Source organism: Globicephala melas, chromosome 15 (genome assembly GCF_963455315.2).
Source record: "Globicephala melas chromosome 15, mGloMel1.2, whole genome shotgun sequence".
Lineage (NCBI taxonomy): Eukaryota > Metazoa > Chordata > Mammalia > Artiodactyla > Delphinidae > Globicephala > Globicephala melas.
In genome coordinates this window covers 7,261,928-7,274,033 of record NC_083328.1, presented here as the reverse complement: position 1 = coordinate 7,274,033, position 12,106 = coordinate 7,261,928, and the positions used below count along the sequence as shown (strand labels likewise).

General features: G+C 58.1%; 2 protein-coding genes across 3 annotated transcripts; one reads left to right on the top strand and one right to left on the bottom strand.

Moving 5' to 3' along the window:
* The first annotated feature begins 587 nt into the window (after positions 1 to 587).
* Positions 588 to 3,684, top strand: VGF (VGF nerve growth factor inducible). 2 transcript variants are annotated; one of them, XM_030872103.2, is made up of 2 exons: positions 588 to 800; positions 1,308 to 3,684. In XM_030872103.2, the coding sequence occupies exon 2, from the start codon at positions 1,328 to 1,330 to the stop codon at positions 3,176 to 3,178; it is 1,851 nt and encodes a 616-aa protein (XP_030727963.2). In that variant the 5' UTR covers positions 588 to 800; positions 1,308 to 1,327; the 3' UTR covers positions 3,179 to 3,684. The 2 variants fall into 2 exon arrangements, with proteins under 2 accessions (XP_030727963.2, XP_060140234.1); XM_060284251.1 differs by lacking the exon at positions 588 to 800 and adding an exon at positions 818 to 1,178.
* A 938-nt stretch (positions 3,685 to 4,622) lies between these two features.
* AP1S1 (adaptor related protein complex 1 subunit sigma 1) lies at positions 4,623 to 10,676 on the bottom strand. Its single transcript, XM_030872104.2, has 5 exons — positions 10,555 to 10,676; positions 8,536 to 8,714; positions 7,760 to 7,868; positions 6,651 to 6,788; positions 4,623 to 5,398 (listed from the first exon to the last, which is right to left on the bottom strand). The coding sequence occupies exons 1-5, from the start codon at positions 10,555 to 10,557 to the stop codon at positions 5,351 to 5,353; spliced, it is 477 nt and encodes a 158-aa protein (XP_030727964.1). The 5' UTR covers positions 10,558 to 10,676; the 3' UTR covers positions 4,623 to 5,350.
* Between the last annotated feature and the right edge of the window lie 1,430 nt (positions 10,677 to 12,106).

Genomic DNA, 12,106 nt, shown 5'->3' with positions numbered 1-12,106 from the left:
CCGCAGGCGCGCAGAACCATCCCTCCTCTCTCAGGTTCACGCCGTCCTTGGGCGTGTTCCCCACGCACCGTGCAGTCGGGGAATGGGGAGTCTGGCCCCCTCCTCAGTTTTGGAATCCTTCTCTTCCCCCTTCCCAGTGTGGATCTCCTATGGGTCCCAGTCAGACGCTGGGAGAGCCCCCACCCTATTCCGCTCGTCGGGCTCCCGCCGCTGCAAGTTGCTCTGTAACCCACCCTCCCGCCTTGCAGCGTCTCTGAATCCACCCTTCCATTCATTCTGCCATTCATTCATTCATCCTTTTCTCCTCGTCCCTCCTTCATTCATTCATAGCCCCCCTGCCCCGCCCGCCTCAGCATTTCATTCATTCATTCCTTCATTCATTCATTTCCCTGGTGCCAGGATAGCGCACACCCCTCCAAAGAGGCCTGCAGCGCGCAGGCGCGGGCCGGGAGAGGCACGCATCCTCCAATCGCTGGGCGGCCTCCCGCCTCTAGGCGCCCGCCCGCTTCCCCATGAATGAACATTGACGTCAATGGGGCGGGGCGATTCCCACGTGACCCCGCGCGCTCCTCTTTATAAGGCGGTAGCGGCGCGGGCGCTGTCCAGCGTGCTGAAGCCTGAGCGAGCGAGTCTCCCGGAGCCGCGCGGATCCAGCTGAGCCCAGCCCACTGGACGCCAGACCTCGACCATCGCTCGTATCCTAGCCACCGCTCGGAGCCGAGGCGGACGAGTCCCGATCTTCCCCTGTCCCCACCCCGCCCCGACCCTCCTCTCCACCTCCCGCGTCGTGGCACCAGCTGGTAAATACTCTGCTGTCCGTCCCTCAAACCCTCAGCAGCCGTGGGCGTGAGGGAGGGTTCTCTCTCCCCCAGTTGGGAGTGTTGAAAACACAGCGGGGAGCCCCCGGGAAGGGTCCCTGGTAAATGGGGGAGTCGCCGCTCTTCTCTCGCTGCTGAAGTCGCCCACGCACCATCCGGGGAGTCCTGTGGGGAGGGAGCAGAGATTTTTTTTTTTCCCCGTATCCTTGCTGCTTAGTACGTGGGCGCTGCCAGTGAGCTGGCTCAGGGAAGGGGGGCGAGGAGGCACCGGGGGAGCAAGGGTTGCAGGCGTTTTCCCATTTACACGACTCCAGAGATCGGCACATCTTCCTCCTTTGCTCCTAAACGTCCCTTTTCAGGGTAAGGTTAGGGGGATAAGGGAAGCCCCGGCTTTCCTGATTAAAGGTGGGGGAAGGGAATATAAAATCAGAGAGCGGAAAATTCTTACAGAAACCCTCTCTTTCTTTGGTCACTTCTATTTTTTCACAGTCTCCGGCAGCGCTTCGGTCATGAAATCGCTCAGGTTGCCGGCTCCTGTCCTCCTCTGCTTCCTTCTACTGACCAAGGGGTTGGGAGCAGCGCCCCCGGGGCACCCTGAGGCTCAGCCACCTCCCCCCAGCTCTGAGCATAAAGAGCCGGTAGCCGGGGACGCAGTGCTCGGGCCGAAGGATGTTAGCGCCCCAGAGGTCCGAGCCGCTAGGAATTCAGAGCCGCAGGACGAGGGAGAGCTTTTCCAGGGCGTGGATCCCCGGGCGCTGGCCGCGGTGCTGCTGCAGGCACTCGACCGCCCGGCCTCGCCCCCAGCGCCTGGCGGCTCCCAGCAGCGGCCAGAGGAAGAAGCAGCAGAAGCTCTGCTGACCGAGACCGTGCGCAGCCAGACCCACAGTCTCCCAGCGCCAGAGACCCAGGCGCCCGCGGCCCCGCCTCGCCCTCAGACTCAGGAGAATGGTCCCGAGGCGGCCGACCCCTCCGAGGAGCTCGAGGCGCTAGCTTCCCTGCTTCAGGAACTGCGAGATTTCAGTCCGAGCAGTGCCAAGCGCCAGCAAGAGACGGCGGCAGCAGAGACGGAAACCCGCACGCACACGCTGACCCGAGTCAACCTGGAGAGCCCCGGGCCGGAGCGCGTGTGGCGGGCTTCCTGGGGAGAGTTCCAGGCGCGCGTCCCGGAGCGCGCGGCCCTGCCGCCGCCTGCTCCCCCGCAATTCCAGGCGCGTATGCCCGAGAGCGGGCCCCTTCCCGAAGCCCACCAGTTCGGGGAAGGAGTGTCCTCCCCCAAAACACACCTAGGTGAGGCACTGGCACCCTTGTCCAAGGCGTACCAAGGCCTGGGCGCTCCCTTTACCAAGGCGCGCCGGCCGGAGACCTCACTCCTGGGCGGCTCTGAGGCGGGAGAGCGCCTTCTACAGCAAGGGCTGGCGCAGGTGGAAGCCGGGCGGCGGCAGGCGGAGGCCACACGGCAGGCCGCGGCCCAGGAAGAGCGGCTGGCCGACCTCGCCTCCGACCTGCTGCTCCAGTATTTGCTGCAGGGCGGGGCTCGGCAGCGCGGCCTGGGGGGTCGGGGGCTGCAGCAGGAGGAGGAGCGAGAGACCGAGAGGGGGCAGGAGGCGGCGGAGCAGGAGAGACGCGGCGGGGAGGAGAGGGCGGGGGAAGAGGATGAGGAGGCGGCGGAGGCGGAGGCGGAGGCGGAGGAGGCGGAGAGGGCGCGACAGAACGCTCTACTGTTCGCCGAGGAGGAGGACGGAGAAGCCGGAGCCGAAGACAAGCGCTCCCAGGAGGAGACGCCCGGCCACCGACGAAAGGAGGCCGAGGGGGCAGAGGAGGGCGGGGAGGAGGACGACGACGACGAAGAGATGGACCCGCAGACAATCGATAGCCTCATTGAGCTGTCCACCAAACTCCACCTGCCAGCGGACGACGTGGTCAGCATCATCGAGGAGGTGGAAGAGAAGCGGAAGCGGAAGAAGAACGCCCCTCCCGAGCCTGTGCCGCCCCCCCGGGCCGCCCCCGTCCCCACTCACGCCCGCTCCCCGCAGCCCCAGCCCCTCTCCCCAGCCCCGGCTCGGGACGAGCTGCCCGACTGGAACGAGGTGCTCCCGCCCTGGGATCGGGAGGAGGACGAGGTGTTTCCCCCGGGGCCCTACCACCCTTTTCCCAACTACATCCGGCCGCGAACACTGCAGCCACCCGCTGCCTCGCGCCGCCGCCACTACCACCACGCCCTGCCGCCTTCGAGCCACTATCCCGACAGGGAGGCCCAGGCGCGGCGCGCCCAGGAGCAGGCGGAGGCAGAGGAGCGCCGGCTGCAGGAGCAGGAAGAGCTGGAGAATTACATCGAGCACGTGCTGCTCAGGCGCCCGTGACCGGCCCCGCCCCCGCGCGCCACCGCGAGCGCCGCCACCCCCCTCCGTGTCGCTCCTTTCCCCTCTCAGTGTTTGCATGCGCCCGGCCCCGCCCTCGGCCGCCGCCCAGCCCCGCCCCCGTCCACCCCTCCGCCCGCGGGCCGCCCCGCCCCCGGGCTACGCCGGGACCTGTCAGACCTCTTCGTGCGTCGGAAGCCCGAAATCCCAAACTCACTCACGGGTGTCTCGGGGCCAGCAGGGGGGGGCGGGTAGTTTGTGCGAGTTCCCTGCCCCCGCGGGGCCCCGTCCCCACCTAGTCCCTCTCGGGATGTCCCGGTCTGAAACCGGAAAAAGGATTTCCAGTTAACTGTGTGAAGAAGTGTCTGTCTCCCGCCCTTTGGGCCTCCCAAGAGCCTCTCCACCCTCTCCGGATCGCTGTGAATTTACCCCTTCTTTCCCTACTCTGTTGTAAATACCCCTCACGGAGGAAATAGTTTTGCTAAGAAATAAAAGTGACTATTTTATTAGGACTTTGTTCTCGGTTATTCACCCGTCCCCTTGGGCCTGCGTGGTCCTTCCCAAGGGGCGGTGAGGGAAGCGCCATCCACAACACCCATCTCCTGCTCAACAGCGAAGGTTGAGTGACAGAACCTCTTTCAACCGTATTCGGCGTGGGGGAGGGGGCGTAGAATAGGCTCACGTCCTTTAGGAAACCCTAAATTCCACTTCCAGCTTGGGGGTTAAAGTCACAGGTCCCCAGGCCCTGGCAGAGAGATGCAGAGCGGACACGGTGCCACAGCTCTGAGCCACCTAGTAAATCCTTCTTTGCACGATCTCAGGGCCACCTAGGCAGTGCTGGTGGCTCCCGCCACCCCTGCTCTACCTTACCCGCCCACCTCCCTTAACTGCTCCCTAAATTCCCTGGTCCTATGTACCTCACAAGACATGTGGGGAGGAGGGGTTGGCAGCCACGGAAACATCCTTTTAACTGCTTCTCAAGCCTTTTCTAAGCATAGAGGATGGGATACATCCTTGAACTCTTGAGTCTCCTCCCCAAATGAAACTAAACCAGGTGAATGACCACAAAGAAACCTCAGAGGAGTGAAACCATGTCCCCAGGAGTTGCTCCTCCCTGTCTGAAGGCAGCTCAGGGAGCTGGAGGCACCTTGGTCAGCGGTCACTGAGCTCACAAATCTGTTTGGGGGGAGGGCGGTGCCAGGTAAAATACAGGACACTCAGTCAAATTTGCATTTCAGATAAACAATGAATACATTTGCACAGGACACACTTATCCTAAAAACATTATTCATTATCATAATAAATTGAACTGGGTATCTTCATTTTTTTTGGGGGGGGGGCTTAAATCTGGCAACCCTAGTTCCAGGGATGAGTGGAACGGGCAGTGTTGCTTTCCCGTCCTGACTGATCGCAGCAGCCCTCCTTCACAGAGCCTAAGCCAGGCAAAGTCCAGAAATGCTTTTCCTTTTATTTTAGAGGAAAAGAAAACAAAATCAGACACTTTCCCCACCCCACCCACTTAGCTCCTGCCTCACCGGGAACTCGGAGTGAAGGAGGGACAGGGCCCAGTCTTCTGTAAAGCCTACCCTTCCCCCAGCCCTCCCTTTCCTCAAAGTAGCAAGGTTAGAAAAAAATTAACTATGTTGCTCCTCCCCTGGAACTGAACGGAGGCCCCACTGCAGCCAAGAAGGAAGGGGAGGAGACAGATGAGGGAAAAGGACTTCCCTCTGGAGACACGGAGGTCCCCCTCCCAGGCAGAGAAGCTGCCCTGGCTGGCTGCGGGGAGGGCTGGAGGTAGGTTATGGGGCAGGGAGAAGAGAAGAGCCCTGAAAACCTTTTCCCTTTAACCTGACATATTTATATATTTACAGTTATAAGGGTGGGGGGGAGTTTGGGGTGACATTAGTTCTTCAAAGGCAGGGGATGAAAGCCAAATAGCACCCCCGACTTGGTCACATTTTCCTGCCTCCTAGCTCCTAAAACCTTCAGTGGGAAAAGAGGAAACAGGAGGTAGGGGGTGGAGGGAGGGAATGTTTGAGGGTCCTGAGCCCACAGCTCACTGCAAAAGAAGGTGAGGCAGCAGAGGAGGGGCAGCTGGGTCCCACCAAGAAAAGGGCCACCGATGCCCTGCCTCTCCACCAGCTCCCCACATGTCCACGTGGCCCCGGGCGGAGGCTAGGCCAGACCCATCTCCTCCAGCACACTGCGCGGCGACTCATCCTCCTAAGGCAGAGACAGACAGAGGGTGATGTGGAGACGCCAGGAGAGGCAGACAGGGTGAGGGAGTGGAGGGTGGGCAAGACAGCAATCGTCAGGACAGACAGAGGAGGGGGAAGCACAGAGAGACACGGGGAGGGAAGAGAGAAGCCAACGTGAGCCCAAGGCTGGAACAGCTGGGGACCCTTCAGGGGAGCTCTCCAGCTTCCCAGGAGCGCCTCCCAGGTGCACCCCCCAGAGCCAACCATGGCAAGGAGTGGGGTCCAGGTTGAGTCCCCCACCACGCAGAGAACCCAAAGCCAGGAGCTTGGCGAGCAAGGGGCTCGGCCTCAGTATCCGAAGGGGAGGGAGGAAAACTGGGACTGGGGGCTGGGAAACTGGCTTTCCCAGGGCTGGGGGTGGCAGATGGTTGGGTGCGGGGAGGGAGTAAGAAGTTGGCATCAGGTCCCCGAGGAAAGGTGGACCAGACTGCAGAGAGATGAGTCATTAGGGTCTGAGCAGAGCAGTAGCAACAGGGTGGGTGTGTGAGTGCCAGGGCACGTGTGTATGAGTGTGCATGTGTGTGTGCATGTGTGTGTGTGATGGGGGAGCTGGACCAGTGAGATGGCAAGTTGGATTCTGCCCTTTCTCCTTCTGCAGGGATGAGCCCCCCCCCGCCCCCCATCTCTCCCCCTCCTCAGAGCCAGCTCAGGCCGGCTTGCTCATCATTGCAGGTTCCGGTGACTCATCTCCCTGCACCAAGGCTCAGCAGTGGCACAGCAGAGAGGGGGCAGGCAGTAATGGCGTGAGGGCGGGGGTGCCGGATAGAAGGGAGAATCAACAACCAGGCGCCCTCGACCCCAACCCCCAAATCCCCATGGCAAAATTTTGCTTCTGAGAAGCAGAGGCTTTGAGTATGTGTGTGTTTAAAAAAAAGAAAGAAAGAATGACCTATCATGTGCCCCTTCTCCAATTCTCTGAGCAACCCTAAATGCCAAGAGTAGCGTGGGACAAAGGCGATCTGGCTGGGATGAGATACCCTGGGTCTTGGGAAAAGGAGGGGGGAACTGGCACAGGCGGCCGTCCGCCACCCCCACTACCTCCCACCCCGAGCAGTTAGGGCTTGAGGGCCAGCTGGCCAACCAGGCGCCTTGGGGGCCAGACGCCACAGGGAGGGTGGGAAGGGGCAGCTGGGGCCCGCAGGCAAGGTGTCCAGAGCAGGGAGGGTGCCCTTGGCCTTGGTCCTCTTCCTCCTACCCCTCACCGTCCCGGCCCGTACCTCCTGCAGCAGGTCCGCCTGCTCGATAGCCTTCAGCACACTCTTCTTGGAGGTGTCCTGGACGTCACCCCCCATCAGAAACTCATCCAAGATGAAGTAGGCCTTCTCAAAGTTGAAGATGATGTCCAGCTCGCAAACCTGGGAGGAGGGGGGGGAGGCAGAGCTGAGTGTCAAGGTGCATCTCCACCCCACTTTCTTCTCATCACGGTTCCATGGCCTTCGTGACCACTCCTGCCCACCTTGGTTCTTGCCCCAGGTCTATGTCCTCCCAACCCCTAGGCCTTAGTCCTTGGTTTGGCTTTTCCTTCTCCTTCTCTTGCCTCTTTCTCTGTGATCATGAGACATTAGTTGCTCTAGTCTACCCTTGACTCCTGTTGCCTTCCCCCCAGATCTGCGACACAGTTCCTACCAGAGGCTGGGCTAGCTTCCCTCCCTAGGCACAGTGACAGGGCAGGGAAGGAGATTCTCGATCATGGGGTAAATGACTTCGGTTCCAAGCAGCACTGTGACACTAACCAGCTAACTCTACATGTCATTTAATTTCTCTGAGTCTCAGTTTTCTCATCTGAAAATGGAGACACCAACACCTACTCATAGGACGGAATGAGGAGCAATCAGGAGAACCTGAAAGCACTGTGTAAATTATTAAGTGGAATACAAATTATGGAGTTATTACTATTCCCCACCTAAGATCTGAGCTCACTGCCAGTGCCCAGACTATAGCCCAGATCAGTTAATTCAGAATCTCCAGGGGTGAGACATAGGCATCGCTATTTTTAAAAAAAACCTCTCCAGAAGATTCCAAAGCAAAGTCAAGGTCAGGAACCACTGATAAAAATCTGAACATGGCCTCTGTCCTTGTGTGAGAAGTTTGAGCTGAGCTCTAGATGGATTGACTAAGTGGCAGACTCTGGTCCCCACCCTCCCCCCCAGGCTGATTAAGGGGCATGGCTAATAGGCTTAAGGCTTAAAGAGGGAGATTAACTACTGTTGTCACTGTTCCAACTTCCCCTCTCCTGAGTCTTCCAGGGCAGAGATCGGAAGGACCCCAGAGTTTGGTAAAAAGAGGGGATTGCTGCGTATAGCAATGGGTGGATGGGGAGACTTACGCTGCCGAAGTATTTGTCCAGGAGCTCCACGTACCGGTGGATCAGCTCCAGCGTGATAAGCTCGTTGTCTTGGCCCTCGATGGCGCAGCAGAAGTAGAGGCTGGCATATCTGAGGACAGGGGCACGGGAGGGACGGCTGGGACGGCTCCTGGGGCTGCTTTGGGACCCAGGCATTTTGTGCCCAAACCTCTCATTTCCCCCCATTCCCAGTCTGTGCCCCTACTGGACACAGGCGGGGTGGCCCCAGGGCGTGCAAACAGTAACTCACTCTGCCTCTTAGTGCCTCTCACAGACGCAAGCTCTTTCCCTCTCGACCTCTGACCTGTTCAGTTTGACTCAGCAAAAACCTGAGCCACGAATTCACCTGCTCAGAGGAGGAACTGGGAAGGGCTGGTGCACGTGTGTGTGTGTGTGTGTGTGTGTGTGCGCGTGCGTGTGTGTGTGTGTGTGTGTGTGTGTGTTAGGAAAGTGGTGCAGGATCTATGACTGTTGAATGAGGCTGCCAGGGACGTGTGCAATAGACAAGATGGGGCCTTCGGGACAGAGGTAGGTGCATGAAGTAGATGTCAGGCTTGAGCAAAGCCAAAAGGGAACAAGAATTTCTTCAACGTGAATTTGGAAAGTAAAGGCGGCTGGAGTTCATCGCTGCCCTCCGGATGTCCTTAGCTCTAAGCTCTTCCTGACCTAAGGGACTGCCTATGTCTTGGCCAGGTGAACCCATCCCAGACCCCAATCAAGCAGGATCCAGGCAGGTCTGAAAGTAGGTGGGGAGTCACCTCTTATAGACAACTTTGAGGTCCCTCCACTCCAGGAAGCTGCACATCTTGGGCTTGCGAGCCAGAACGACCTGCATTAGCTCCCGAACCATCTTCTTTCGCTCTTTGTCCGAGGTGGCCAGGTACCATTTTTGTAGCCGCAGCTTCCCCTGCCGGCTGAACAGCAGCATAAATCGCATCTGGGGGTGGGGGGGAGTCAGAGCCAAGGGTCAGAGATTTGGTTCTCTGAGCTGGTTTCCTCCAGAAATACACAGCCCCAAACCCATCCCATCTACCTCTTCTCTACTCACGGCTCCTACTTTCTTCAAAACATCAGCCCTTGCTGTCAACACTGGCTACTCCCACCAGCAGGTGCCTTTCCTTGTAGGGGGTGTCAGAGCTTCTGAGTCTGTCATTTGGGTTCAAATCCTGCCTCTAGTAGTTGAGTAATTTGCCTTGGGCAATTACTTTATGTCTCTGGGCTTCAGTTTCTTGGTGTGTAAGATGGAAATAATAAAAGTACCTACTTTCCCGAGTTGTTAGGTGGGATTGAAGGAGTTGATACGTGAAACAGTGCCTGACACGTAGGGAGCACTGTAACACATTAGGTATCATTATTATTATTTCCTGATCTCCTGTTTCCTAATCCTGTTTTCCAAAGGTGGGTAAAATGCTATCACGGTGACAAGAAGCCCATAGCTGATGTCAGAGACGTCTGCTTTCTTTCCTGCTCTTTCTATCCACCACCACGCTGAAATCAGGTATTTTGTTCTCAAGAAGTTACCTCAATCCTCCACCCCATCCTAGCCATACACCCTTGCTGATGTCCCCAGCACACTGCCCTCCAGTGCCAGTCCTGTGCTCAGGGGTATTCTTCACGTTAGCACATGGTATTGGGAGCCCCGGATTCCACCCTCTGCTCTCCTCGGCCCTCCAGGCATTTGGCCAGACATATTCCTCTTTTCCTCCTTTTAGGGTGCCTCCTGCTGAATGCCCACACTTCCCCAGATACCAGGTGACCAATTTCCCTTTCAGTCCCTCAGTTTGGACACAGCCATTCAGGGTGGCTCGCCTAGGCAATGTTTGTGGAACAAGCCCAGGGGGGTGGACTGGGGAGTGCAGAGCCCTCACTACCCCGTGCAACCACAGCTTCCCAGTTCGGGGGGTGGGCGGGTCCGGGCCACATCCTGGAGTCATCTCCCTCTCCCTGGAGCTCTTCTCTCCGTGTACATTACCAGGGCCGGAGTCCTGGGTGTGCGGAACAGCACTAGTTTAGACCGCTAAGGATCAGAATTCGAGAGAACTGGGGGTTTTTTTGGTGGCGGGGAAGGGGAAGCGCTGCTAGCGTGGCGGGTGGTCAACAGAGGGGCACAAGGGAGCCGTGTGCGGCTACGATGGGAGGTGGGCCGGGAGCAGGAAGACGGAAGGCCCGAGTTCCGGAAAGAGGATGGGGTGGGGGCCGGAGAGCCAAGAGCACCGGAACCGGGAAGCCAAAGCCTGGGTCCCCGAGAGCAAAACCTCGAGCCCACTTGGCTTCCCCACCTCACCCCCGCCTCTAGGTGAGGCAGGACGTCCACTCCTCGGACCCGGAAACTATCCCCTCGCACACACCGCCCTTCCCGCCGGCCGCCGCTGCTCTGGGCTGCACGTGGACAGAGGGTCTCGGTGACTTGCGACCCCCGCTGCCTCCCTCCGCCAACAGGCCCCGGAGCCCCCATTCCTCGGGCGACTTCCCTGCGGCAGTGGTTGGGACTCCTTGGATCGCGACCCGCGCGCCCCCCGTGGCTCCGGACGGTCCCACCGCCCCCTAGTCACCTCCCTCTCTCCCCACAAATGCGCCCCCTCTCCGCGCCTTCTCCCTAAAGCCATTTCCAGCTGGTCTTCCTTCCGAGGCCGGCTAGCCCACCCGCCCAGGTAAGTGAGGGCCTCTGAGGACCGGAGGGAGAAAGAGCGGCTCACACCGAGGGCGGCCCCAAGGACCCCTGCAGGTGCAGCCCACGCCCCTCGGTTCCCCCTCCCCTCCCTCTTTGCACAGCCTACCATCCTGCAGCCTCCGGCTCTGCGCGTCCCTCTTCGGCCACCGTAGGCGCCAGCTCCTCTCCCGTTCTTATCCTTTTGCCTCCTTCCCTCCCTCTCTCTTGAAGCCCCGCCCCGTCCGCCGCGGTTCAGAGAACCAAGGCTTTGCGTACTGCGCAGGCGCCAATGCTGCGGAGCGCGCGGGCGGGGCTGGAGGTGGAGAAGCGGAAGCCATGGCAACCAGGTCCTTGACTTCAGCTTTGAGTAGCCCTGTCGTCATGGTAACAAGGCTGTCTTGTGGGCTGGTTGGAGGATGGGGGAGGAGGACAATGAGGTCCTCGCGCTTTGGAACCTTGGGGGAGAAAGGCGGGTAAAGGGGTGAGAGGTGGATGAGGTGACCGCTGGAGTTTGTGAGGAAGTAGGGTGGTTTAATGGAAGGGGCGTGGGCGATTGAGAGGGAGCAGGGTGGGAATTGTCTGTAGGGAAGGAGGAATGACGAGGAAGGCAAAGACAAAGGGTGGTGGTAGGGCAGGCATGAGAGAAGTATGGAGCTCAGAATAGACATCTACTGGGAACCTGCTAGATGCAGCAACAAAGTAAGAGGAAGATGTAGGTAATGAGGCAGACGAGAAATAAAAAGAGAAAAGGAGGGGCTGAAAGAAAAGTGATGTAAGGAAGAGGGGGAGAAGCATGATTAAGGCGAAAGAGAAAGAAATAAAGAGAATCTTAAAAAGTTGGCATGGGTTAAAGCTAAAAAGGGACAATCGTAACCCAGACACAAGTGTAAAGATGAGAAGGATGTAAATTGTAATACAAGCTTTTTGACTGAGGATGTGCGTGTGTGAGTGTGTATATTTGTGTGTGTGTGTCCACGTAGTAAAGGAGTTTGCATATAAATGGATAAGAGGAAAATCTTAAATTTTGTCATGCCGAAAACTTAATGGCATATTTCTAGATAATTGTTGGTAACTAATGATGCTATTGTTTTTGAGTAGCACTTGAAGCAAATGTTGGTAAGGCTCTACCTGTCTCCACTTTGCATTCTTTTCTTCTTACTCTTTGTTATGGAGGTCATATGCTTTAGTTGCAAGGGGGTGGGCCTAATCACCTGGGATGCAATCTGGTCTCTGCTCTCTACTTGATGTATAGTCTCAGGTGGGTCCTTTAACCCTCCGTTTACTCATTTAAAAAATGAAGATACCTACTTTGCAAGTCCGATTTGATGCTGTATAGAAAGTATCTGACACACTGTGAACACTTGATATTGGTAGCGATTACTACTATTTGCCTTTCCCAACTTCTTTGGTCTACTACTTTTTCTTCTTCCTTTTTTTTTTTTTTTTTTTGGCGGTACGCGGGCCTCTCACTGATGTGGCCTCTCCTGTTGCAGAGCACAGGCTCCGGACACGCAGGCTCAGCGGCCATGGCTCACGGACCCAGCCGCTCCGCGGCATGTGGGATCTTCCCGGACCGGGGCACGAACCCGTGTCCCCTGCATCGGCAGGCGGACTCTCAACCACTGCACCACCAGGGAAGCCCTTCTCCTTTCTTTTTCATCTCCCTTTTTCCTCTGCCT